The sequence below is a fragment of the Akebia trifoliata genome, chromosome 11 (assembly GCF_017979445.1).
Source record: "Akebia trifoliata isolate Shusen 1 chromosome 11, ASM1797944v1, whole genome shotgun sequence".
Classification (NCBI taxonomy): domain Eukaryota; kingdom Viridiplantae; phylum Streptophyta; class Magnoliopsida; order Ranunculales; family Lardizabalaceae; genus Akebia; species Akebia trifoliata.
Window position 1 is genome coordinate 5,310,552 of NC_141385.1, and position 26,713 is coordinate 5,337,264.

Consider the following 26,713-nt stretch of genomic DNA (forward strand, 5'->3'; position numbering starts at 1 on the left):
ATGTATAGAAATTATTAACAAAATATTAAATAATTTATTAGTAATATATTAAAAGATATGTCATAATAGAGCTTGGAAAATACTATATCCCATCAATATTCACACATTGAAAGTAAAAAATTAGATAAAAGAACTTCATACACAATGTGAAAAAAGCCCAAATTTGACAGTCCTGGACTGTCAAATCTGGTAATATCTAGAATTTTGACGGTCATAAACCGTCCATATTTAGTTTCTAAAATTTGTGGACCTTGGCCCATCAATTTTTTCTGTCGAATTTTCCAATTTTCAAATTGTGATAATGCTTAGAAAATAATCTTTCCGAACAAATCTATTATAAGAATAATTATAATAGTTTGACAATCAAAACACCTCAACATAATGTATTTTCATGCAAATTAGTTAAGACCAAAATATTTACTTGAAAGAGAATTTCTTACAAGACAGCTCAAATTAGAATTACGAATGCTTACAAAGATTATCATGAAGTAAAGAATCCGCCCGAAATAAATATAAATACATTTGTTAAAAGAGCTTGGAACAAAGATTTCAATTGAATAATTCTCCTAACTAAATTAATTAAGTTAGTGATTTGATGTCTAAAACTATAACATTATATTATTTTTTATATGGATAAATGATTTTAATAGAAAAAGAAAGCAAAAAAAAGACAGTGGTCAAGGTAAATTAATTTTATAAACCATCATATACATAAATAAAATTATTTATTTATTATATCTAATACAATATCTTTCATCAAACTTTTAAAAAATCAAATGCACAAGATTGTAGATATTCAACATTCATCTTCCCCAAATATTGGATATTTTCAAATTAATAGACATCCCTTATCAACCTATATACACTATATTGTGGACTAGCCATTTAATTTGGATCCACTTAAGTGCATTAATTAAAGTGGCCAATTGTTGAATAGAATTCTCTAAAATTGTATGTATTAAAGGCCCAACTTATAAGATTTCCACTGTTGAATTTTGACAAAATCAAGTATGACTTAGCGATGATAGGTTTGTTTTCAAAGATGAATATCTCTTTCAAGACCAAGTTGTCATATTATTTGGCGTGGACTACCTTCATTTTTAAATGGTTCATGTCTAGAAGTTGCAATCAATTTTTGATTGGTCTGGTCTTCTTTTGCATTGTCTAAATCATGGAAACAACTTGATCAAAACGATAGATCTTCTTATTGAATTTGCTAACTTATTATAAGTACTCAGGTACCAATTCATATGATCCTTCTAATTGAGTCTGATTACTTACTATATAAGCTTCACATTTGCTTGAATGATTATTTCTTAATTGATCTTCGTATATAACTTACATCATCCTTTTGTTTTGATAGACAAACAAGGGGTAGTGGTCATTAGAGGTGAAGGTGGGTTTAATGAGTTTTGAACTAAGATTGCTGTATTAACACTTCACAAGCCTCACCAACTTAGCCAAGTCAACACTTCACATCATCCCTTATTTAAAGTAATCAATTGCAAATAAATACTTAGTCTTTTAGGAAATCACTAAGATTTAGATAAAATATAAAATTATAATAAATTGTTAAATTCTATAGGTGATGATACCATAAACCTAAATTCAAATTCTGCTAGTATTGATTACTGAACTCCTGAAAATTAACTTATCAATTCTTCTACACTATCTTCAAGTTCTTTTAAGAAATTATATGCTAGTTGTTCAAATTATAACAATTTCTGATAATTTTTTTACAAACTTTCCACAATTTGTAAGTGTAAGAAGCATGGCTTGATAGTATATGATCCCCTCGTGAAAGATGTCAACCCAAACATGACTTCAATTTAAAACTTCAATCATTAGTTTAATAATTAATTTAAATTTTATGAGTCTTTTCCCTCAAACATGATTTGAAGTTCATGACACTCCTTCTACACCAGACTTCATCAATTTTACTATAAGTTCTCCTTCTACAAATATTTTTTTCTTTAAAAGACATAAATGCTCCCCATTTATAAATACATTTAATATGTTCCTAAAATCAACACATCTATAATAAATGCCTCCAAGTTGTATATGACAACACAAAAAATTCAATATTTTTTTTAAATGGTTACAGTACAAAGAGTTTCTTCTTACATTCCTGATATCTCATGAGAAAGAGTCATGATAATTTGACTACCCCACATGACAAACTCAATACGTGACTAAGTTAGGGAATTGTAGATCTGCACTCTTTGAGATACATGATTCCCTCGAGATACACTTCTTTTATAGGGAAGTACATCTATGTATCCCGAGGAGCGCAGATCTACAGTTCACTAACTTGACAAGTCAAAAGGTAGCGATTGAGTTTGCCACGTGGGGTAGTCAGATTATCACTATTCCATGAGAAATGTATTACATCATATTTTCTAATACATTGACCATCTATTGGTGGACCTAAACACAAAAATCAAATATATATATTGATGATTTATAACTATTTTCTTAAGTATCTGAAAATGGTAAAATCTGATGGATGTAAATTACCTTGTAAAAATGCTCAAGTCTAACAATTAAAAGTCATCATTAGGATGATGTTATGTATGTAATTATAGATTAAAAAAAAAAAAAAATACATTTGATACAACATTTGGAAGAATGTGTAACTCCAACGGGATATCAAAATTTTATTTTGGAGTTTTATTGATGATAAATCAACTTTGATTATAGAAATGTTGTGCAAGTGGATATTTGTGTCTCATTACTAACATAATGAGAGAAGGCCACATTGGCATTTGTTGACACTAAAATTTGGAAGTTAAAAAAATGTTTTTTACTTTCATATTTATTCTAATTATTATCTATGTCATTTTTGTAAAATAAAAATAAAAATAATAGAATAAAATTATAATCCCACACTTCCTATAATCAAGTCAGTTTTCTAAAATATCAAAAGTAACATTTTACGTCACAAAACTTCCTTAATGTGTATTAAATGATAACGTAAGATTATTTATTTAAATTTTTTGAAACAATTTATAAGTTTTTTTATTCATGCATAAATTCCAATTTTGTAATACATGTGCACATGTCACCTGCTAGTTAAAAGTAGATATATTTTGTAGGATTTTATTAATAGGGTTGTATGGATCATATAAAATTCAAAATCCAATCGATTTAAGATTTGGGTTAACATCTTAATTTTGACAAAAACCTAATTTCAATAACCTATTGGATCACTTTTGGATCAGCCGTGCTAGTATCTAATAGAGGATTGATCTGATAATATGTGAGAAAATATCAATTATATATTTTGTAACACATAATGTATATCTATATTATATGAAGCAAATCCAATTTAAGTTAATTTAGATTATATTCAATAATCATCTGATCCGGATTGGATCCAAATACGGATATTCAATAAAGATCCGATCCATAAGCATCAAAATTGATCATAGATCAACCCCTTCTTTCACTCCCAAAACCTAATCCATTGACAGCCCTACCCCTCAAAAAGATAATTGTAAGAAAGTTGATAAAGTTGGGTGAAAAGAAGAGTTTTGTCAACTTAAAGGAAATAAATAAATACTACTTATATTTGGGGGTATACTTTTAATCATTCCAATCTATGTTTGTAATAGTTTTATTAATTATTTGTCAAACTTGGCGGAAATCTAACCCTTTTCAGACAAAGTAAAATTAGTTATATTTTTTTATTAATTTCCAAAACTACCCTAACTGCTACAGACAAATAACGACACAACCACCTATCATCATCGATGAAAACTGGAAACCCACTACCATGTGATCCAGGCCAGCTTTTGTCGGGAGTACCGCTATGAGGGTATTTTGGTCAAATTTTAATATCCACTGTCGTTCTAATGCTCAAAAGGTTATTCTCGTAATTTCCTATTATTTGTTTGTCGGGGACATTTATGTAATTTAAATTAATTTATTTCTTTAATAAACAAGAGAGAGAGAGAGCTGTCTTCCACATGGCTTCATTGCCGCTGGGTCCTCATCCGCCAGAAAACGAGGGAGTGAAGATCGCGCCTCGACGGTCGGAGATGGGAGACGATAAGGTAGTTTTTCGACCATTTCGTTATACTTTCCGATCAGATTCCATGTTTTCCGGTTAGATTCCATGTTATCCGGTTAGATTTGCAGATTTCGATTTTCTTATGTTATTTCTGATTTTTGATCCGTTTTCACACGATCGAGAAATTTATGATGGTTTCTTAGGCGATCTGTGTGTTCTTGTCTTTTTTTATTTCTCTTTCTGAAAGTTTTGACATCTGTTCGTGTTCTTCTCTCGAAGATCAAAGCCAGATTGTCTCCTAGAATTTCCTGGAGAGATTTTAAGATGTTAGATGGTTTTCTAGTTGCGATCGGAGACGGATGTAGGTGTCAGATCATCAGTGTTAGTTATTTTGTGGAGATCGGAGTAAATTTGTCAAAAATCGGTGAGAAAATGTTCGATTTTACTTGTTTGAGATGTGAGGTCTAGATGTCAAGAACTCAAGGACGTGCTGCCACCTGTGATACTTTTTCTAGGTTTCGTTTGGCTTTCGTTTTTGTTTGATCTGTTATTTAGCTAGTTTTTTCCTCAGATCTTTGATTATTTCTTGGATTCTACTGAATCTGTGGTGTTTTGATACTTTGCTTTAATAATTTGTAGCATCGGTTCTCTCTTTGTGGCTGAGTTAATCTTTCTTTGATCTGCAAGCTTTGAAGCATTAGATGCTTTCTTGAAAGCTATAGCTTCTCCATCCTACTTCTCCTTTACGTATCTTCTGAGAATCTATACTTTTTTTTTTTTTAATTAAAAAAAAAAAAAATCTAGAATCATTTCTGTGTCTATATCTTGCCGATTTATTTCGGTTATAGGTTTGTTGAATCTCTTCTCTGCAATGGTTAGTTATTTATTTCGATTTACATTTATATATACACACTTGATCTGTAAGTAGCTTTGTTTTGAATTGTTGTAATCGATGTATGTTGCAGGAAATATCAGCTGCAGTAGTTGAGGGGAATGATCCGGTCACTGGTCACATCATTTCTACAACAATCGGAGGCAAAAATGGTGAACCCAAGCAGGTTAGGTCTAGATCTTACATGCTTACTATTCCTCTTGATTATGATACTGAATCTTGAATTGTAAATTAAAGAATGGTAGTGTTAATTTTCGGTCAAAGATTGTACTGTTTCTAAGAGGTGCAATAATTATGTGTGTGGTAGATGTAGCTCATTAATTAATTCTTGAAAAAAGTTAAGACACTTCACCATTTTTAGCAAGAAATCTGAAAAATATATTTGTGCAAAAACTTTGTTTACAAGCGAAAACAGTGCTGCAAATGCTAAGTGACTTTCTATGATACCGCGTTCGACACTAATGGTTCTGTGTAGACCACGACCTCAGCTAAGTGTCGAACAAAATGTCATGCGCAGATGCTCTAGTGTTCATTTTATTTTTTTAAGATTTTGGAGGCTTAGATGTTTTTGTCATCTTGCAGACCATCAGTTACATGGCAGAGCGTGTTGTGGGGACTGGGTCATTTGGAGTCGTCTTTCAGGTACATGTTAGTTGTTTGTAAGAGATTTCATCGGTCACACCATTTCTAAATGTGTTACTGACTTACTCCTACGGTAGGCAAAATGCTTGGAAAGTGGAGAGACTGTAGCTATAAAGAAGGTCTTGCAAGACAGACGGTACAAGAATCGTGAGTTGCAGTTAATGCGCTCAATGGATCACCCCAATGTGATTTCTCTGAAGCACTGCTTCTTCTCCACCACGAGTAGAAATGAACTTTTTCTCAACTTGGTTATGGAATACGTCCCTGAAACTATTTATCGGGTTCTAAAGCACTACAGCAATGTGAACCAAAGGATGCCACTCATCTACGTGAAACTTTATACATACCAAGTATATAATATGCTTTTCTTTTGAAAGTTTTGCATCACCGGAACTTTTTAAGAATTATTATTTAGTGGGGATTTTTTTTTTCCAGATTTTCAGGGGGCTAGCCTATATTCACACCGTTCCTGGAGTCTGTCATAGGGATGTGAAGCCTCAAAATCTTCTGGTAAAATTTTTTTTCCTTTCCAAGAGTTTGATCTTCAACCAAGGAATTATGGATGTTTCTCTTGACCCGATGTGGCTATTCTGCAGGTTGATCCTCTTACCCATCAGGTCAAACTTTGCGATTTTGGAAGCGCAAAAGTTTTGGTATGCACACCCTTTTTTTTAGTCCGATAATTCTGCCATAACAGTCTTCCCTATAATTTTGAACTTAGATTCATTAAAATGCCGGTAGCTGTCTATAATTCACTAATTTTAGCTTTCTTTCCCCTTTAAGGTTCACTAGAACATGGCATGTGCAAATGCACGTGTTTCTGAAGGGCTTATTTGTAATTAAAAATATTAATGAAAGGGTGGTTTTGAAGATTACATAGGAAAAATGATATTTTTGTAATTTTGAAAACTAACAAATGTGATTTTAGGGACGTGTGACGGTGCGATTGCAATTTTGTTGATTTTTGACCAAAATGACCTTGATTATATTACTAAGTTTAAATGTTAAAGTGGGGGTGTTTTTGGAATCCAAATTTTGGTGTTGAACCACTTCTGTTATAATCACATTAGTTAGTGTTTGAAAATTACAAAAATATCCCCCTTTAATGTTATTTTAATTTCCCTTTGTATTCTAAATTACAAAAAGACCCTTATAATAATACATTTGCATTTGCTCATGCCACCTACTAGTGTTTAGTAACATCTGTTTGTGATCATTCTTTAGTTCATATAAAGTGTCTATACACTATCTTGTGTGGTAAAGGTTGGTTTAATGTTTACAAAACATGAGAATTTGTGCTGTAGCTGTGCTACACAGCCACTTGAAAGTGATTTGTGATTGTGATGTGCACTAATTACTTGTACGTTCTCTATGAACCCACCCCATGAATATCAATAACCTTAAAGAAATAGTGCCATTGATAGCACAATCTAATGCAATGGACCTAAATAAATTCTTGTCGCAACAATGTGATCCTGACCTGCTGTATTTTTTCTTGCTTTTACCTGGTACTTTTAACTGCCACACCAGGTTAGGGGGGAGGCAAATATATCGTACATATGCTCTCGTTACTACCGAGCTCCAGAACTCATATTTGGTGCGACAGAATATACAACATCAATTGATATCTGGTCAGCTGGCTGTGTTCTGGCTGAGCTTCTTCTTGGCCAGGTCTGCCACTTGTGAAGCATTGTCGATCTCACTTCTTATCAGTTTCTCCAAGCATCCACCAACACTTGCTGACTTACTTTTAATTTAATTTTATAGCCATTGTTTCCTGGAGAAAGCGCGGTGGACCAGCTTGTTGAGATCATCAAGGTACAATTTTCTTATCCATGTCAGTGTTCCTAGGAATCATGCAGTTTCAGAGATCATGTGATCACCTACTCGATGCCTTGCAGGTTCTTGGAACTCCAACTCGCGAGGAAATTCGCTGTATGAATCCAAATTACAGCGAGTTTAGGTTTCCACAGATAAAAGCCCACCCTTGGCACAAGGTATGCATGTCCTGCTTTTTAAAAGATGTTTTTAGATATCTCTGATTCTCAGACTGCTACATTCTTCAAAATTTGAATGGTATGAAGGAAAAAATTAGTAATGATCTGGAGGGGTAATAGAGAGCAAGGTTTAAAATATCGTCTCGATTGAATGTTTCGGTTAGTGAAAAAACTGATACAGTATCTGCCGCGATACATTTGATACAAATCTAAGCATTCCTGAAAGATTTGATGTTTTGGGGTCAATGTTTCGTATTGGTTTTGGCTATATACTGATAATCGGCCGATACATCCCACCGATATTTTAAAGAGGCTTTCTGACACATCTTTGCTACATCTGGAACTCATTTGTTTGAAGCATAAGGTCCTTGGATCTTGTTTTTTCTAGTTAGCCCACTTCTCACCAGGGACAATTCTTCCTAAAAGAGCACAAAATCCCTCTTGTGCCACATTAATAGCTTTTGTGGTGGCTGGTGGGGACAATGGCAACTGTCCTAAACATATAAGTTGGCCTTTCTGGACCATCTTTGAATTTTGAAATGACCTGAAATCAGTTTTTACTGTTTTTTGTTCAAGTCCTTGATCATGATGGAATCTGTATAGATACTTGGATGAAGTTTCCCTTTTGGCCAAACCATACAATGGATGTCATTTGTCTTCTAGAATTAATCTGTTTAGGTGAAAGCATGCTTGCATTGCAAATTGTATTGATTTCATGGTCAATGTTAGAAGCTCTCTCTCTCTTCTTTTTAAAATTTTTAAGTTCTTTGCTTCAGGTTTTCCACAAACGGATGCCTCCAGAAGCCATTGATCTTGCTTCACGACTTCTTCAATATTCACCAAGTCTTCGCTGCACCGCGGTGAGTTTAATCTTCTTCAGGGAAAGATGACCAAACGTAAATTACACTTCAACATTGTTTTCTTTTAGTGGTGCTTGCCATCTACTATTTTGGGATCTCTGACACTTTCCGTCTACTGTCTTTTTGAATTTTCTTTGCTTCAAAGGCAACTTTTTATTTCCTTTTGTGACTTGATAATAACTCCTGCAGGCTCTGACATTTACTTTTGTTATTAAATTTTAATTCCCTCCAAAGCAGAACTTGTAATTGTCCTTTTGTGAATTGGATAATTACTGGTTTTTATTTTGTTACTGCAGCTAGAGGCATGTGCCCATTCTTTCTTTGATGAGCTTCGGGAACCAAACGCTCGCCTGCCTAATGGTCGCCCTTTACCACCTCTCTTCAACTTCAAACAGGAAGTATGTTTCTGAACTTTTCAAACTTCTCATTATTTACTGTATGTCCACATGTAAATATATTTGCATTGTGTGGCATGAAATGGGCACTGGGGTCCATTTTACTGAAATTTAACCCAATATTGTGCAAAAGACACCAATTGTACATACAATTCGAGGTTCTTGGTTTTTGGAAGTTAATAACCAACTGTAAACCAACTAAGGATGAATTCGATGAAACCAAAATGTCTTGTTTCTTTCAAATTTTAGAAAATGGAAAATGTTGGTTTAGACCCTTTTCCATGTTTTAAATATGATTTCATTCTGATGGTAGACTTTATTCAAGTTATTAATTTTCAGTTGTGGGGTTTTGATTTGTACTCCACATCAGCAGGACATTCTAATTAATAATTTCCAGTTTAGAGTTCCTGCCTCTGAAGCTTAAATCCTGAGTGGGTACATTTGAAATCTGTGTAAATGGATTGTAAATCCAATTTGGTTGACTCTTGACTGGCATTATTTCTTGAAATAATTCACCTGTTCTATTAGTCAACTATTACCATACATAAATGACAATAAAAAGTTGGTGCAATTATTGGACTCCTTTGTTTAAAAAACTTTTCCCATTTGTTTTGCTTTAATGTGATTACAGTTATCTGGAGCCTCGCCTGAACTAATTAACAAGCTGATACCAGAGCACGCGAGACGGCAATTCGATTTGAATCTCATGTACCCTTCGGGCACGTAAAGATAGATATACCTACTACTGTTTCTACTTCTCCATCAATGGAAAGAAAAGGGCTCCCTCCATCTTTCTGGTTTAGTTATCTCATGCAATCCAGGGCCCAATTGATGTTGTTTTCACGAGCTCGGCAAAGTTATATACACATTGTTGGTGGGATGGGCCTTGGCCTTCTGAAATCTTTAGTTTGCTACTTTTTGGCCAGAATCTCTTTTGTATATTTGTCTGATCGTAAAGATAATCCGAGTCTGACTGATCAGAACGCTGAGTATAAGAAAGATGGTGTCCGAAAAGATTTGGCAGGCGTAAATGGGTTGGCTGGTTGTTGGGTTCCTTTACTTACAGGTGTATTTTTCTGCTTATGTTGTGACGACTGATGGTTGCGGACCACAGATCGAAAAGGTTAGTTTCCTTCTTTTTTTTTTTCCGCTTTCTTCCCATATTATTAATATAGGGATTTTTTAGTTGTAAGTTTGGTTTGCTTTGAATCTTTTTTTTTTTTTTTTTCTCTTTTTAATTTATGTTTTTTATTGTATACATGTTTTCGAAACCACGTCCCCTGAATATTATTAGAATTGGAAAAATCTTATTGTCGTCCCTACTTGTATATTTCGGTGCTGATATGCTGGAAAAGTGATTGTTTGTGTGCTGTTGTCTCTCAAGTTATAAAATGCTTTAAAGCTATCACTTGGAAAAGGAAAGTTGGATTTTAGGGTTTGTATGGTTGCAGGGAATTCGTTTTTCGATTTCTTGGGAAAATGAATTCTGGTGTTTGGTTGCACTTGGGGGTAATACAGTAGCTTTCAGAGCGAGGTGGTGGATAGGAAAACATTTACCCTCAAACTCCCAAGGAGATCGTATTTGGGTGGCAAAAAATGGTTTTCCAGGGAAAATGATTAATTGTACATATGTCTTATTTGTTGCATTCTTAGTATGACGGCATTCCTAAATTCATACCTTCCAATAGAAATCTCAATCGTGCATTCTTATTGCAATGTACATCTCTTCACATTTCATTGCCTATGCAAATCATCAATTCGTTGAATTGTTTTGGAATTTCTAGAATATTTTTAGATGAATCTGAAATGGAATGTTTTGTTTTGCTATTATTAGAAATTGTAGTACTTAGGTGTAAATATTGTGAAAGAATAATGTTGAAGTGACCTCAAGATTGAACCGCACATCGCACATCCTGACCCCAAAGTGAAAATTTAAAGGAACCATAGATGCTTTCACTCGAGATTTCACGCCAGGATGTGCGATGGGAGGTCACTCCAGCCCCACACATTGTGGAATGGCATGAAACTTTGAATTCAGTATGGGATAATGCTGAACCTTGTATCGCACTTCTTGACGTGAAAGTGGATTCGAGTGAAAAAGCATCTATGATTCCTATCCACTTTCACGTCAAGAAGTGCGATATGAGGTTCCAGCTTTTGAGGTCACTCCAGCACAACTCTTGGGTATAATCAAAATGTTAAACTTGACAATAAAAATGTTTGAATTTGACAGTAAAATTGTATGTTTAACTAGTTGCCAATGTGATTTAGATTTTTATTTTTTAATCTTTCATAAAAGTGATTTAGATTTTTTTTGACTGCACGACATTGGATGTTTCTAGAAATATTTAAAATGCATATATAGTTTAGCAATGACACTCAAGACTGAAATATTACAACAAAATCATCAAAAAAATTTAGAATCGAACTTTGTTTGTAATTTATAAATCATTGAAATAGATATACAATTACATCTGAATGTTCAAATTAGGGTGGCGTCTGGCTCATACTTGGATTCTATAACCCATTGCAACGTTTGATTTGTATTATCAACCTGATTTTTTCATAATCAGGAATTAAAATCATGAAGAATAGAAACCAGTTCTCAGGCTATTTCTCCTGGTTCTCAAATACTATTACTTTTGACGATCTTGAAATACACTTAATAATAATAATATCAAAAGCAACAATCACAATGCTAACAACTAATATTATTATATAATTATATTTATTAATAACAATAATACTAATAATAATAATAATAATTTTTAAAACAAAAATATAAAATCATCATAATTTTTTGAGTAAACTTAATCTAAACATAAAATTCACTTTAAAACTAATGAAAAATTACAAAATGTCATCTTTTTCAACTCTTTCCAAAAGTCTTTGATTTTTTCTTTCAAAAATCTATTATCTTCAATATTTTGGTCATGTATTTTTACTCACATTTTTAATCTTAAAAAATGTAATTGGGTATTTTTTTCTTCAAAAAGGACAACTTTTGGAAATATTGTTAATCAAACCAGATTTTGGATTTTGAAAATCAGTTTTATTGTCAAAATCGAGAATTAGGATTTACAATCCGGTCCAAACACTCCCGGAGTATATCATTTGTCATTCGTTGGAAACAATCATTGAAAGTGATGCAATTTTTGTTGGAAAATTCAAGTATGCGAAGAAGAGGAGAAAGGGTAGTTTAGGTAATCCTAAAAATTACCTGGGGGAGAGGGGCTGAGGGGACCATATGGATGTAAAATGTTTACAGAATATTCTATCAAGAATTCAAGATATCGTAAAAGTCACAGATTATTTAGAAAAGAAAAAACAACCACTCTCACAGTGCTATTCAATAAATTTCCTTTTTTATTTTTTCAAAATGATTTTCATGGTTCACCAAATTTTTATTTATTTATTTATTATTATTATTTGTTGATATCATGGTTATCCCCACATTTTGGGTGAGATTAATACTGCAGTCACATGCATCGCCCCCTTGAAAAGTCCTACGTGCAACAAGTTGAGTCAAGGGTCAATAGGACCCTAGACGGTGGCCCCAAGAAATTTTTTGTGGGGTTTCGAACACTTAACCTACTCTTCCTAAGGAGCTTATTAAGGTTCGGCTTGCAACCATGCTAATACCGGCTTATGTTTCATCAAATATGAATAGACAACTTGTTTATGTGCTAGATTTTTGGAAATTTTCAGAGAGCCCTTAATGGGCCAATTAGAACAAAATTCTACTTAGAAAGAAAATACAAAATAAAGGTAATATTTTCTGCCATATATCAGGATTGTAAAAAAGTTGAGATTTGGAAATAATTCGGAAAAAAAATGATTTTTCTTTTTGTGGCCAAGTCATGAATAATAGGAAAATTTAAAAATATATTTAATTCCAAAATATAAAAAAAATATATTTCATATATTAAACATATTATTGCTTAAAATTATAATATTTTCAAGATTTCATTAATTTTCAAAAAGTTAGTGATTTTCTCAAAAAGTAAGAATTATATTGCCGATTAAAAGAAAGCCATACTAATCACAATTAAAACAAGAACATATAATTTTGTATGGATGATAAAACCTTCATTAAATACAAGCATCCATTTATTCTTGTTTCTTTAGTGAGCCTAGTATTTGACCCAAAAAAAAAAAAAAATTGTCTAAATCCCATGGGACCATATCCCATCAATTTATCTCATCAATTTATTTAAAGATTTGGACTCGGATCATACTATCTAGTGGTTGTTGGATCAAAACATTGTTGACCTTAACCTAATCAACAAAGTCATTAACTTGACATAGACCGACTACTAAATTGATTATATCATCAGCTTGACTCAAATTGCCCAATCAATAGACAAGTCAACTAGAAACTTGGTTGAATCAGCTCGATTGGACGACTTGACCTTACAACTCATTGAATCAACTTGGCATCTTGACCTAGACAACTTGTAAAAGGTATCAAGTTGAAGAAATCCCGAGTTCAATACACTGTTCATTTTAATTCTCAAAACATTTATTCATCATTTTCATAAATTATAAAACTTGTGAGTTCGTCATTTTGAATATCTTCAAATTCATTGATTATAGTATAGAAGTGACGAATTCACATGAAATGCATGCTTTAGAAATTAAAATGAATAGTGTACAGAAATCGGAATTTGGACATAAATTTTGCACGTTTCGGGGAAAGTCCTTTTCATAGGAATTGGTGAGGCATTAATAAAAGTTGGTGTGGCAATAGTAACTCTTAAAAAATTCATTTTCTACCTATTTTCGATAATAAAGGGCACTATTGTCATTATAATAAAAAATCAACCAAAACCCTAGTTCAATTGGCTCTTATTACGGATTTTGGGTTTTGCCTTCTCTAAGCTTCCCTCCCAACACCGCAGAGCAACAGTTCTTCCGTGCCACCTTCAGCCATGGTGAGTCTCTCTCTATCTCTCTCTCTCTCTCTGATTTCTGATATTTTATTTGTTTTTAATAAATTTACAAAAAAACAAAAAAAAACAGGCCTCAGAGAAGAAACTCTCGAACCCAATGAGAGACATTAAAGTGCAGAAGCTAGTCCTCAACATCTCTGTTGGTGAAAGTGGAGATCGCCTCACCAGAGCCTCTAAGGTTCATTCAAACTACATTTATAATCCTAAATACATAAAACCCAATCTCTAAAATCCCATTTCAGACCACTCTCTTAATCCCTTAATCCATTACAGGTCTTGGAACAGTTGAGTGGACAAACCCCAGTGTTCTCCAAGGGTAATTTTTCAGATTTCTTATGTTTATAATCATCAATCTTAAATTCATTTTTTCCCCTTGTTTTTGATAATTGGGATCAATCCCAGTTGTTGTTTTATCATTGTTTGATTCTTCTGATGTTGAACAGCGAGGTACACTGTTCGATCCTTTGGGATCAGACGTAACGAGAAGATTGCGTGTTATGTCACCGTTAGGGGTGACAAGGCAATGCAACTTCTTGAGAGTGGATTGAAAGTGAAAGAGTATGAGTTGTTGAGGAGGAATTTCAGTGATACTGGTTGCTTTGGATTCGGTATTCAGGAACATATCGATCTCGGGATCAAGTAAGTCCCCTTAATTGTCTTGTTTGTAGTCTCTGTAATTTGATTTAGTTTCATTTTGATTGTTAGTGTTCATAAGTGAAATTCGGTCTGAGTTTATGATGGGTAGTCTTGTGGATTGTGTGATAACCCATTTGTCTACTTAGCATGCCAATAAAAAATAATGAATTTCGTTAAATATTAATTTAGTCGAAAATAACACATTGGTTAACCTTTTAAAACCATTGCCTCCCCTACGTTTGCACCAATGGAATATTTGGCCCCAGACACTATTTAGTTGAAAGTCGCCTTTTATGACAAATATGAACTCAGTAGCTTTATTGTTAATGTCTGTTTAACTTGTAGAATGTTAATGGTTCATCATTTCTTGGATATACTTCCTTTGATATATGAAGAGGCATTGGCGACAACTCGACCAACCTAGAAATTGTGGTTTATCCATGCTAGTAGCTGCAACAATCCTTTAGAATTGGTTTCGTTGTCATAGTTTTGTATTGATTTCTATTCATAGAGTAGTCAAATTACCTTGAACCTCGAATTTTTTTGGACGAGGCTTTGATGATCATGATGTCAAACTCTACGAGTGCAAAGTAGAAATAAATTATACCTTTAAAGTACTTTATGCATCAAATGAACAATTTCAAGTACCTTAGTTTAACCCAAATTTTGATTAGGCCAAGGTACTGTTCTTCCATCAATGTGAAATATTGTAATCCTTTTTTATTCTCTGTCAAAGTAGTAACATTTCCTGGATCTTAGTAGGAGTGCAACTTGGTCCGGTTCAAACCAAGAACTGTTAGTTTGGTACAAGTTGTAGTTTGGTTCTGGGTTAAGAAAATGGAGAATCGATCAATTCAGTTCGGTTCTTTTGTTTGAGGCTTGAATAGAACTGAACTGGACAGTTAGGACATAGATTAAAGACTTTTTTTAAATAGATAGATTCATGACTTTTTTTTTTATAGATATCTTAATGACTTATATGAAATTTCATGTTCATTGTTTATTTGTGTGTGTGTGTGTTTTTTTTAAAAATGTTACTTTCAAGGTCATAGGATATTGGCAACCCATAAAACCGAACCAAACAGACCTTAGTTTGGTTTGGTTCGGTTCCATGGACGATTCGGTTCGGTTCTAATTCTTATTTAGTGGAACGACCTATGTTGGTTTGGTTTTTATTAGGCCCCAAACCGACCCAACTTGCATCCCTAGATCTTAGTATTAGAATGTATCGCATTAGTATGTACACACCCACATTAAGCAGGCCTTTTTTTCCCCCATTTCAGGTACGATCCGTCCACTGGTATATATGGGATGGACTTCTATGTTGTTCTAGAACGCCCGGGGTACCGTGTGGGCCGTCGTCGTAGGTGCAAGTCTAGTGTTGGGATCCAGCACAGAGTGACAAAAGATGATGCCATGAAATGGTTCCAAGTAAAATACGAGGGCGTGATCCTTAACAAGTCCCAGAACATCACAGGATGACACTATGAATGAAATGGTTCCGTGGGGTGTGATCCTTAACAAGAAGTTTTTGGCAATAGATGAGATTACTCTTTCATAGTTTCATTAAATCTAGAAGTAAAAAGCTTTTTTCTTCACTGAGGATAATTTGAATTTTGAGTTACAACGGTAGCAGTGTTACTAAATGATTTTGTTCATGAGAAAGAATGCACTTCTTTTTTGGTTCATCCCTAGTAATTCTTGCTGAACTCAACCCCTCTAGATCGTCTTGATGTTGCGATTGGATTACACACTTTGGACAGTGGGAGGATAAGGGAGTGTGGATTTTCGATCTCTCCCAAACATTGTTTTAAAACTTGGTTTGATGTGGATGAGACCAAGTTGTCTTGGGCGAGTCAACTCATATCGGACAAGATGTTTAGTCATAAAATCATTTTTTTTTTTTTATAGATAATTTGTTTAAATTTTAAAAAATTAATTATTTTAATTAAATTATGCAAAATGCCAGTTGACTCGGCCGAGATTTTTAAATCTTGTCTAAGTCATCTTGTTTATCTCACAAGATTCCTTATAGATGAGACGCCTTGTCTATCCGTCTCGTTGATAAATGATACTGAGTCATCTCGCTTGGTCTCGGATGAGATTTAAAACTATGGTCCCAAATGCCATGATTTTATTTCATGTTTTTAAAATTTTTTTTTGCCCAAATCCAGGCTTAACTAGAGTTACGACAAATACATCTCATGCCAAGGGGTGGTAAGAAACTGATCTGATCTTGGTTTTTCTAGGTAAATAATGTGGTTTCCCTTGTTAATTACATATTTGGGTATTGATAGAGAGCAAAAATAGTTTTACCTAGAAAATGCAATTGTAGGAAAATCATTATCTGGGAGAGTGATTTTTTTTATATACTATTTTGATCGAAAATAGTTTGACTCAATCCTCCAGCAAAATGATTTTCTCTTCTCCTGATGTTATTCCCCAATTCCAATTCTCTTTATGACATTTTCCAAACATTTTCTTGGAAATCAATTCTTCAATGACAATTTTTCTTAAATAATTCATAATTTCATATTCCCTTGAATTTTATTTTTCCACTGTAATCATAAAGGCCCAAAGATTTAAATGAGGCCAAGCTCTTGGACGCATTCAGCTTCATTGAGCAAATGATCATCCCTAACACCTGTTTGGATTGAGAGAAGTGGAGAGAAGAATTTCTCTTCACCATGTTTGGATTGACAGATTGAGATAGTTTTGATATTTTAAAATGTCTTAAAAAGAGATCTAAGGGTAGAATTAGAATTATAAAATATTTTAAAAGGATTTCTCTACAAATCTCTTCACTTTTTGGGTAGGAAGAAAACTCACTTTTTATTTTTCATTTCTCTTCTCTCTCCCACTTAGCAATTGAAACTCATTTATTTTTTTTCCTCTTCTCTTCATTTCTCTCAATCCAAACACAGCGTAAAGAAATGGATTGGTTCGAGAGTGACAAACATACACCAATATATAGAGCGCTTTAAAATCTCTCTTTGAAAAAAATGTTTTGGTCAGGAGAAAAATTAAAATAATCTCGATCAAAAGATTGTAAAAATGTTTTGGATCAATGTTTTGTTCTGATCTTGACTAAAATCAAAATGTTTTGTCCATGAATATAAGAATAAAATTTTGACCCTTATAATCCTAAATATAGCTGAGAAGATGGATAAGATCCATAAAAAAAAGGAAAAGTTTTTTAACACCTTGTTTTCTCATTCGTTAACTGTGAGTTGAGGTCGTAAAGGTTTGACTGCAGTCAAGAGACTACCTCTGCTCCCTTATCCATCCTCGAACTCTCAACCATTCTCTTTCTCTGTATAAAACTTCCTCTCGTCCTTACAAGCAGCCATGTCATTCGTGGCAACAACACCACCAAATTTCTTCTTTCCTTCACCCCATCAAACCAAGGGAACAAATCCTCTCAAAAACCAAAATGGGTTTCTCTACTTCAAACTCTCCAGCAAAATCTCTCTCTTCTCTTCAAATTTCAATTCTTCAACCTCCATTAGAGCTTCCACATTGCTCCAAAAAACCATCAATCAAGATAAAACTGATTTCAACACAGAAATCTGCAGATTATGTGAAATGGGTAATCTTAAAAATGCCATGGATTTACTCTCCAACTCTCCAAAATCACAACTTGAGTTGAAGACTTACTGTTCAATCTTGCAACTTTGTGCTGATCATAAGTCACTACAAGATGGTAAGAAAGTCCATTCCATTATAAATTCTTCTAGGGTAGTTATTGATGGTGTTTTGGGTTCAAAATTAGTCTTTATGTATCTAAGTTGTGGTGATTTGAGACAAGGAAGATGGGTTTTTGATGAAATTGAAAAAGAGAAGGTGTTTCTTTGGAATCTCATCATGAATGAGTATGCAAAGATTGGGAATTTCAAAGAAAGTATCTCTTTGTTTAAACAAATGAAGGAGTTTGGAGTGGAACCAAATTCTTATACTTTTACTTGTGTTTTAAAGTGTTTCTCTTCTTTAGGAAGCCTCGTTGAAGGTGAAGAAGTTCATGGGTATCAACTAAGATTGGGTTATGGTTCTTACAATACAGTAGGAAATGCTCTGATTTCCCTTTACTCAAAATGTAAGAAAATGTTTAGTGCACGTAAGATATTCGATGAATTGAACGATCGAGATGTTATATCGTGGAATTCGATAATAAGTGGGTATGTGTCGAATGGTCTTCCCTTGAAGGGGCTTGAGATTTTCAGCGAGATGAGATTTTCGGGTGTTGATGTGGATTTAGCTACAATGGTCAGTATCCTTCCGGCTTGCGCAGAAATGAGTAATATTTTGTTGGGTAAGGCGATTCATGGGTATGCTATAAAATCTCATCGTTTCAATGAAGAGATGAGCCTAAACAATACTTTACTAGATATGTATGCCAAATGTGGAGATTTGAGTTCTTCAGTGCAAATTTTTGGGAAGATGAGTAAGAGGAGTGTTGTGACGTGGACTTCAATGATATCAGGATATGCCCGAGAAGGGCAATGTGATATAGCAGTCAAATTGTTTCGGGAAATGGAAGTTGAAGGCATAAAACCTGATTTGTTTACAGTTACAAGCATCCTTCATGCTTGTGCAAGTAATGGATCGCTAGAGCATGGTAAGGATGTTCATGATTACATTGTGAGAAATGGGTTGCAATCAAATCTTTTTGTCGCTAATGCTCTCATGGACATGTATGCAAAATGTGGAAGTATGGATGATGCTCGATTAGTTTTTTTTGAAATGCCCAAGAGGGATATCATTTCGTGGAATACTATGATTGGTGGTTACTCAAAGAACAACCTTCCCAATGAAGCTCTTGGTTTATTCATGGAAATGCAATGCAAGTTTAAGCCAAATGAAGTAACCTTGACATGCATTCTTTCATCTGTTGCCAGCCTATCTGCTTTGGAGAGAGGGCGAGAGATCCACGGCAATGTTCTAAGAAACGGGTTTTTGTCTGACCGTTACGTAGCTAATGCCCTTGTTGACATGTATGCAAAGTGTGGGGCATTACTTCTTTCACGTCGATTCTTCAATAGGATGTCTGCAAGGGACTTGGTGTCGTGGACTGTGATGATCGCGGGATATGGTATGCATGGGTGTGGCAGAGAAGCTATTGATTTGTTCAATGAGATGCGTGATGCGGGCATCAACCCAGATGGGGTCTCCTTCATTGCTATACTCTATGCTTGCAGCCATTCAGGATTGCTTGATGAAGGATGGAGATTCTTCCATATAATGAGAAATGACGGCAAGATTAAGCCCAAGCTCGAGCACTATGCTTGTGTGGTGGATCTTCTTGCCCGTGGTGGACGTTTAACTAAAGCATACAAGTTTATCGAAACAATGCCAATTGAGCCAGATTCAACGATATGGGGAGCATTGCTTTGTGGATGTAGGATCCACCGAGATGTGAAACTTGCGGAGAAAGTCGCGGAAAGGGTTTTCGAGCTAGAACCTGAGAATACAGGCTATTATGTACTTCTAGCCAATATATATGCTGAGGCAGAGAAGTGGGAGGCGGTGAAGAAATTAAGGGAGACGATTGGTCGCCGTGGACTGAGAAAGAAACCTGGTTGTAGTTGGATAGAGATGAAGAACCAGGTTCATGTTTTCGTTGCGGGAGACAGATCACACCCACAATTTAAAAAGATAGAATTGTTGTTGAAAAGGGTGAGAATGAGAATGAAGGAAGAAGGGTCCCTTCCGAAGAAGAGGTATGCTTTGATTAATGGAGGTGATGTGGAGAAGGAAGAGGTTCTTTGTGGGCATAGTGAGAAGTTGGCGATGGCTTATGGAATCTTTAGCTTGCCTCCTGGCAAAACCGTTCGTGTCACGAAGAATTTGAGAGTATGTGGTGACTGTCATGAGATGGCCAAATTCATGTCCAAGATGTTTGGGAAGGAGATTGTCTTGAGAGATTCTAATCGGTTCCACCATTTCATGGATGGTCGGTGTTCTTGCAGAGGTTACTGGTGAGCTCAAAGTGAGCGGTACTTGAAAACCAAATGAGTTGATTATCGAGACAAAGCCACATAGATGCTACATCATCATATCCAGTAAACTTGCACGAACTCTCAAATAACTCAATAACATTTTGGTTCTGAGTTAAGGTTCTGTGCAAAAGGTTAAGGTACCCCAGATGAGATTATTGGGTTGAGGTAACACAAAATGGAATGGAGGACTCCCAAGTTTTTTCTTCTTCTTTTGGACAGTTAGTTGCCATCATTTTTGACTAGATCAGGTTAAAACATCTTGGAGGCAAAATGAGTTTTTATTGAAAAAAAAATGCTTATTTCGACAATTCAGGGTAATGATGAGGCATATTAGGGATCTGCACAATCTATGTCACAACCACTCCACCATTTCATTGAAAGTGAAGCTCTGCATCCTATCATCCATGTGATTATCTTGGTATGATGACGGTGATAGTGCCAATGACATCAGTGAAAACAAGCTTTCAAATAGTTCTAAAAATTGGAGGAATGGCGACTAAGATTTCTTGAGTTTGATTATCATCTCTATTTTTTTATTTGATAATTGTAAAAACTATAAGACGAAGTCAGCATATTCGTATCGTAACAAGTATTTTGATTACTTCACCACTTCAAACCCTTTCCTTTTGATGGTATGTTGTATATTTGTAGACCTTCATGATATAATTCAAGACTTTCCATGATCATCTTATATAGAATCAAGGATTTTCCTTTATGGGATTCAACAGGTTTTCCTTATCAAGAGCATGTGAATGCTTCTCTTTTCTTCACTGGTTGTGAGTAGGTTGACATCACCCAGCAAAGTTTGAGATGAACCATCTGACATGGGTGAGCTTCTTTAACAGAATTTTAAGCTGTTGTAGATTTGTGAGGAGTGGTGGTGGTGGTGGTGGTGGTGGTGGGGGGGTAGTATTTAAAGTAGTAGTTTAATTTTGATAAAATAAATGTCTAACCATAAAGTTGACAAACTTGCCCAAAGAAACAATGAATGGGCATTTCATTGGTTCATATTTCTAACGATATTTTCATCATCTATGGTTAAGTATAATAATTTTATAAATAATGAGTAAAAAAGAGAGTACCAAGGAGGCTGAGATGACCCCCAAGAAGACGAACAGAAGCAAAACAAAGCAAAACGAAAGCTAAGCAAAAACAAAATAAAAGAAAATCACAAGCAATACTAAGAGCTACACAGGCTATCCCATCTAAACACAAAATCTTCAAAGAAAACCCTAGAGAACTCTTTGTTTAGTTTCGCCTAAAAGAACATCAGGCATAGTATCTCCATGAACACCATGTGCGCATTGTTCTCCTTGCCATTGAACACCCCGTTGTTTCTCTCCTTCCAGAGACCCCCACATTTTATATACCTTCAACCGATTTGACCAACTCTGCCACTGACCCCGACATTTGGATTAAAGCATTGATAACGGCAATATACAAATCAAAATCAATCCAAATTCATTCCACGAGTTTGCTCGATTCAATCAAGTCCAAATTGTAGTCAATAATGAGGTAGATGCGATCACGAGACAATAACATTTGAATAAAGTTAAAAGGGTCCAAACAAAAACATTGTGAGAAATTTCAAGACAATCCGAAAACACTCAATCCTACACCACACTACTCTGTTGAAGTTGGCGCAATTCACATTTCTAGAACCAAGGTTGATCCAATCAAAATTCAATATTGTTCTAGCCAAGCAATGTGACCATGAGATCATCACTAACTCCATAATTACCAAATACACCTAAATGTTGGAACCCATTAGAGTAAAATGAGATCTTAATAAATAGAGTAATAAAGCATTTCTTCCTAATTCATTGAACCCTATTTTTCTCACAATCTGAAACAAAACCCCTAATTAAAGACAAAAAAAAAAGAAAAAAGAAAAAGAAATAGAAAAACTACTCTTACAATTACAAACCCTCCACCTCATGAAACAAAACAATAATCATCATTCATCATCATGGAATAACAAGTTTCTTCCCAGCATAGATGGTGTTTCCTGTAAGCCCATTAGCCTCCTTTATTGCATCAATAGAAACCTAATATTAAAAAAAGAAAAAAAAAAACCCAAATAAAAAACCAAAAGATACATTTAATTAGAAAAATAAAAATAAAAATGTACCCCATATTTTCTAGAAAGACCCCAAAGGGTATCTCCCTTCACAATATCTATGGTTTGAGCAGATGAAGATGACCCATTACAAACCACTTTGGGATTCTACAATAAATAAAAAATATAACCAAATTTAGTGGTGATCAAACAAGATGGGATAAACTGTTAAAAATAGCTAATTTTTGTTTTCTGTTCTCATTAGTGTTACCTTGGTGGGTTCTTGAAAAGGAGGATGACATTTAGATTCCTGGAGTGGTGAAGGAGATTCGTTGTTGAGGTTGTTGTTCTTGTTTTTGTTGCAAGGGTTTAGGGCTTTGAGGATGCTCATAGCAATACCTGAAAACACGAAGAATCCAGCAGTCTTGGCTACTGTTGTGTCTTTATCTTTGCCTCCATTTTCGTCACTGGTGCTTCCGGTAGGCCTCGATACCGACATCCTAAGTCGTAACAGCGGACTTTGGGGTTCTGTCCAAAGAGATGAGAAGCGTCACTGTGGTTAATAGGACTTTGTCCAGTGGGGTGTCAACGGGTCGGTTCTACCGGGGCGGAGCCAAGATTTTGCTCATGTGGGGCAACCAAGTGTAGATTTTTTTGTTTTTTGTTTTTTTGGGGACAACTATGAGTGAAAAAGACATGTTGTGAGGGAAAAAAAATAATAAAATAAAATTATAGGGGCAGTAGTGACAGATTTTTTTTTTTTTTTTTTTTTCAGCTGAAATCTGTCCCAATAGTTCACTGATTCGTAGACTTTGATACCCAAAAGCTATCCGTCAAGCATAGATACTATTTTTTTAAATGAGAAAAAAGAAAAAGTTTTCAATGAATTAGACCATTATTTATAGATGGAACATTTTAAATTGTAATTCCTTAATTGAAAGAAAAGATCAATAATGAATTCTTCAAATAAGTTGAATTCTTTTAGAATTACCGTTTATTTTTCGTTAAAATTGTATAAAAATATGTAAAATAAATGGATGTTCACGTTAAAAAAAAAAAAAAAACTTTAAGGAATTCACATTCTCTTTATATTTTAATTTAATTCAAGTACATTTACTTCAAAATATTTTTTTGTTAATTATAAATAAAATAAATTTATTACTCGAGTACCCATCAGATACTCATTAGGTACTTGAAAGAGACTCGATTCATATTGGGTCTTTGGTAATGGTAGATTCAAAATCGACTGATCGATTTTGGGTAATTAGATACCCATTGACACCTTTAGTTGAAAGTGAATGATCCCTCTCTCTATATTTGGGACACATAGCTCATGATTCCTTGATGAAACATAGCCCAATAGAAAAATTTAGTAGCTAGCCAATGTAGCATTAACGATGTGATGGATTGGTTCGCATCAGGTCGATTTAGAATCAATCCATTGCTTGTTAGGCTGGCCAAGTTAACCCGAATAAAAAACTATGAGTTAGGACGGTTAAAGACTCGGTGTAGGCATCAAAATTTTGAGAAGACTTTTACAAATTTCAAAAGAAAAATACTAAAGTAACATTAAAATTAACATGGATTCTCACATTGGTGAAGTGGATGTATGTATGTATGTATGGAACCATAAATGCTTTTCATCGAGATATAAATGAAAAGCTTCTACGGCTATATATGCACTTAAACATCAAGAATGTGGGAATTAATGCCAATTTTAATATTACTCTAACTCATTTCAAAAATCAAGAGAAAATTCTTAAAATTCATAAATGGACTCACATATCCAAATTAGGCCCACTGATTAGAAATAGGCCTTTTAAGGCTTGGGTTTAGGTTTCATAGATAATAATATCCATGATCAAAATAAGACCAAATGACCATATTAAAAGACTTTACACTTAAATTAACAGATAAATGTAAAGCCGAGGTTGGGATTCTCAAAACAATCTATTCTTTTCCAGACTTCCCTTTTCAAATTCAAGAGTCGAGAAACTAGGTAGGCGTTTGGATAGGACTCCTTGGCTACTTCTGACTCTTGCGGGGAGTTAGAAATCGTTTGGATGCGTTTTGATGAACAACTCCTTCGAAGAGTTACTCCGCGCAAGAGCAAGAAATTACTTTTTGTGAAGAAGTCGAGAAAACCTATTTCTCAAAACTCATCTTGCGGGGAGTCAAAATCTAACGGTTTGTTTTACCAAAATACCCTTAATTTTATTAATTTTCTATGAAAATATTCCTAATTCATTTGCCCTTAAATCAAATGAAAGAAACATTTATTAATATTAAAAAAAAAAATTTAATTTGAGTATAATGGATTTAAACACATTATATTAATATTTAATATTTAAAATATTATATTATATTATATTATATTTATATTTATAGTTAAACACATTATATTAATATTTAATATTTAAAATATTATATTATATTATATTAATATTTATAGTTAAAATGTCAAAAACAATATAGTTTGAAGGCATATTATAACACTAAAAGACAGTCTGTCAATTTTTTTTTAAATTTTGAGTATAATGGATTTAAACACATTATATTAATATTTAATATTTAAAATATTATATTATATTATATTATATTAGTATTTATTATATTATATTATATTAATATTTATAGTTAAACACATTATATTAATATTTAATATTTAAAATATTATATTATATTATATTAATATTTATTATATTATATTATATTAATATTTATAGTTAAAATGTCAAAAACAATATAGTTTGAAGGCATATTATGACATTAAAAGACAGTCTGTCAATATTTTTTTTTTAATTTTGAGTATAATGGATTTAAACACATTATATTAATATTTAATATTTAAAATATTATATTATATTATATTAATATTTATAGTTAAAATGTCAAAAATAGTATAGTTTGAAGGTATATTATGACACTAAAAGACAGTCTGTCAATTTTTTTTTTAATATTATGTCATACTATGTCAAAAACAGTCTGTCAAATTTTTTTTAAATTTTGAGTATAATGGATTTAAACATATTATATTAATATTTAATATTTAAAATATTATATTATATTATATTAATATTTATTATATTATATTAATATTTATAGTTAAAATGTCAAAAACAGTATAGTTTGAAGGCATATTATGACACTAAAAGATAAAAAACAATAACTGGTATAATATAAGGGTATTCTGGTCTTTTTTCTAGAAGTCATGAGAAGTCAGTATGGTTCCCAAACAGACTTCCAGCACAAAAGTACTTTTGCCAGTACTTCACAGAGTTAATTGCCAAACGCCCTTTCTACACAGAATTACTTTTCCAGCTCCTCCATAGAGTACTTCAGCTCCTGTTCTTTAGAAGAGTAGTTCTGCTCCTGGTATCCAAACAGGCCCTAGCTTTCCGAATCCTGTATGTGAGGAATTCCGCCCTGGCTTTCTGGTTCCCCTTCCCTAGAGGCTGGTCTAAGCTAAAGGGCATCGTAGCAACCGATCCTTGCAGCTTCTTATTTTCATATAATATATCTTTTCCATCCAGTGCCCGCACTGCGTCAGAAAATCTTCGTCTTCGATCTCTCTTCGCAACGCAATAAAGAAGTTTCACAGTTTCTCTCGGCTCATGCGGTCATTGATTCAGTCAGGGGGGTCTGCGTCCATTAAAAACAAAAATCCGAATCGGCGAATTGACTAAGTCCAAATACTCTTATTGTACTTCTATCAGCTCTAGGACGAGGGACTTTCTAAGCCTAAAAGGCGCTAGACGGCACTGTTGACGGCTTATTTTCTTAAAATCAATTTATCTTAAGTTTATGAATATTAAAGTTTCATTGATTTAGAAATATCTTAGATTATCTTTTTTCAAAAGACAAAAACCTTTACTTTAGAGAATAAGAAGTTCTTAAGCCCTCTTCAAGAGCAAACTTTACAGTCCTTCTCCATAATTAATTAATCCTTCCTAACCAATCAAGTGCGAAGATTGAAAAAGAAGAAATCCATACAAAGTCACTATAGAAGATCAAGCATCACGAATCACTTGGAGAAATGAAAGTTACGCATCATCGTTTATGTATTTGACAATTATTTAGATGAAAACACTCGGTTCAATAATTGTACTAAGTCTAAATCATCAATCTTCATCAAATCAATAAAATCGTTTGTTATCTCATTTTGTACTACTCAAGGTAGATAGCAAAATTTGTTATCAACAATCGATTTTGGTTTGAACCTTTATGGACAACTGGTTAGACCTTACCCAACAACTCCATCAGGGCCCAATT

At 33.7% G+C, this 26,713-nt stretch overlaps 4 protein-coding genes across 5 annotated transcripts; 3 read left to right on the plus strand and 1 right to left on the minus strand.

The window, feature by feature from the left end:
* Positions 1 to 3,896: 3,896 nt before the first annotated feature.
* Positions 3,897 to 10,126, plus strand: LOC147390530 (shaggy-related protein kinase eta). The gene is made up of 12 exons (XM_086417467.1): positions 3,897 to 4,055; positions 4,978 to 5,070; positions 5,487 to 5,546; positions 5,624 to 5,896; positions 5,982 to 6,056; positions 6,143 to 6,199; positions 7,077 to 7,217; positions 7,314 to 7,364; positions 7,448 to 7,543; positions 8,320 to 8,403; positions 8,700 to 8,801; positions 9,430 to 10,126. Exons 1-12 carry the CDS (start codon positions 3,969 to 3,971, stop codon positions 9,523 to 9,525), a joined length of 1,215 nt encoding a protein of 404 aa, XP_086273593.1. The 5' UTR covers positions 3,897 to 3,968; the 3' UTR covers positions 9,526 to 10,126.
* A 2,657-nt stretch (positions 10,127 to 12,783) lies between these two features.
* On the plus strand, positions 12,784 to 16,074 carry RPL16A (ribosomal protein large subunit 16A). The gene is made up of 5 exons (XM_086417468.1): positions 12,784 to 13,732; positions 13,821 to 13,928; positions 14,024 to 14,066; positions 14,194 to 14,389; positions 15,670 to 16,074. Exons 1-5 carry the CDS (start codon positions 13,730 to 13,732, stop codon positions 15,866 to 15,868), a joined length of 549 nt encoding a protein of 182 aa, XP_086273594.1. The 5' UTR covers positions 12,784 to 13,729; the 3' UTR covers positions 15,869 to 16,074.
* Positions 16,075 to 17,394: 1,320 nt separating this feature from the next.
* DOT4 (Pentatricopeptide repeat (PPR) superfamily protein) lies at positions 17,395 to 21,118 on the plus strand. Of its 2 annotated transcripts, XM_086460023.1 has the most exons (2): positions 17,398 to 18,089; positions 18,378 to 21,117. In XM_086460023.1, the coding sequence occupies exons 1-2, from the start codon at positions 17,735 to 17,737 to the stop codon at positions 20,363 to 20,365; spliced, it is 2,343 nt and encodes a 780-aa protein (XP_086316149.1). In that variant the 5' UTR covers positions 17,398 to 17,734; the 3' UTR covers positions 20,366 to 21,117. The 2 variants fall into 2 exon arrangements, with proteins under 2 accessions (XP_086316148.1, XP_086316149.1); XM_086460022.1 differs by having other exon boundaries at positions 17,395 to 21,118.
* A 299-nt stretch (positions 21,119 to 21,417) lies between these two features.
* On the minus strand, positions 21,418 to 23,027 carry LOC147390533 (uncharacterized). The gene is made up of 3 exons (XM_086457263.1): positions 22,713 to 23,027; positions 22,514 to 22,609; positions 21,418 to 22,430 (listed from the first exon to the last, which is right to left on the minus strand). Exons 1-3 carry the CDS (start codon positions 22,938 to 22,940, stop codon positions 22,350 to 22,352), a joined length of 405 nt encoding a protein of 134 aa, XP_086313389.1. The 5' UTR covers positions 22,941 to 23,027; the 3' UTR covers positions 21,418 to 22,349.
* Between the last annotated feature and the right edge of the window lie 3,686 nt (positions 23,028 to 26,713).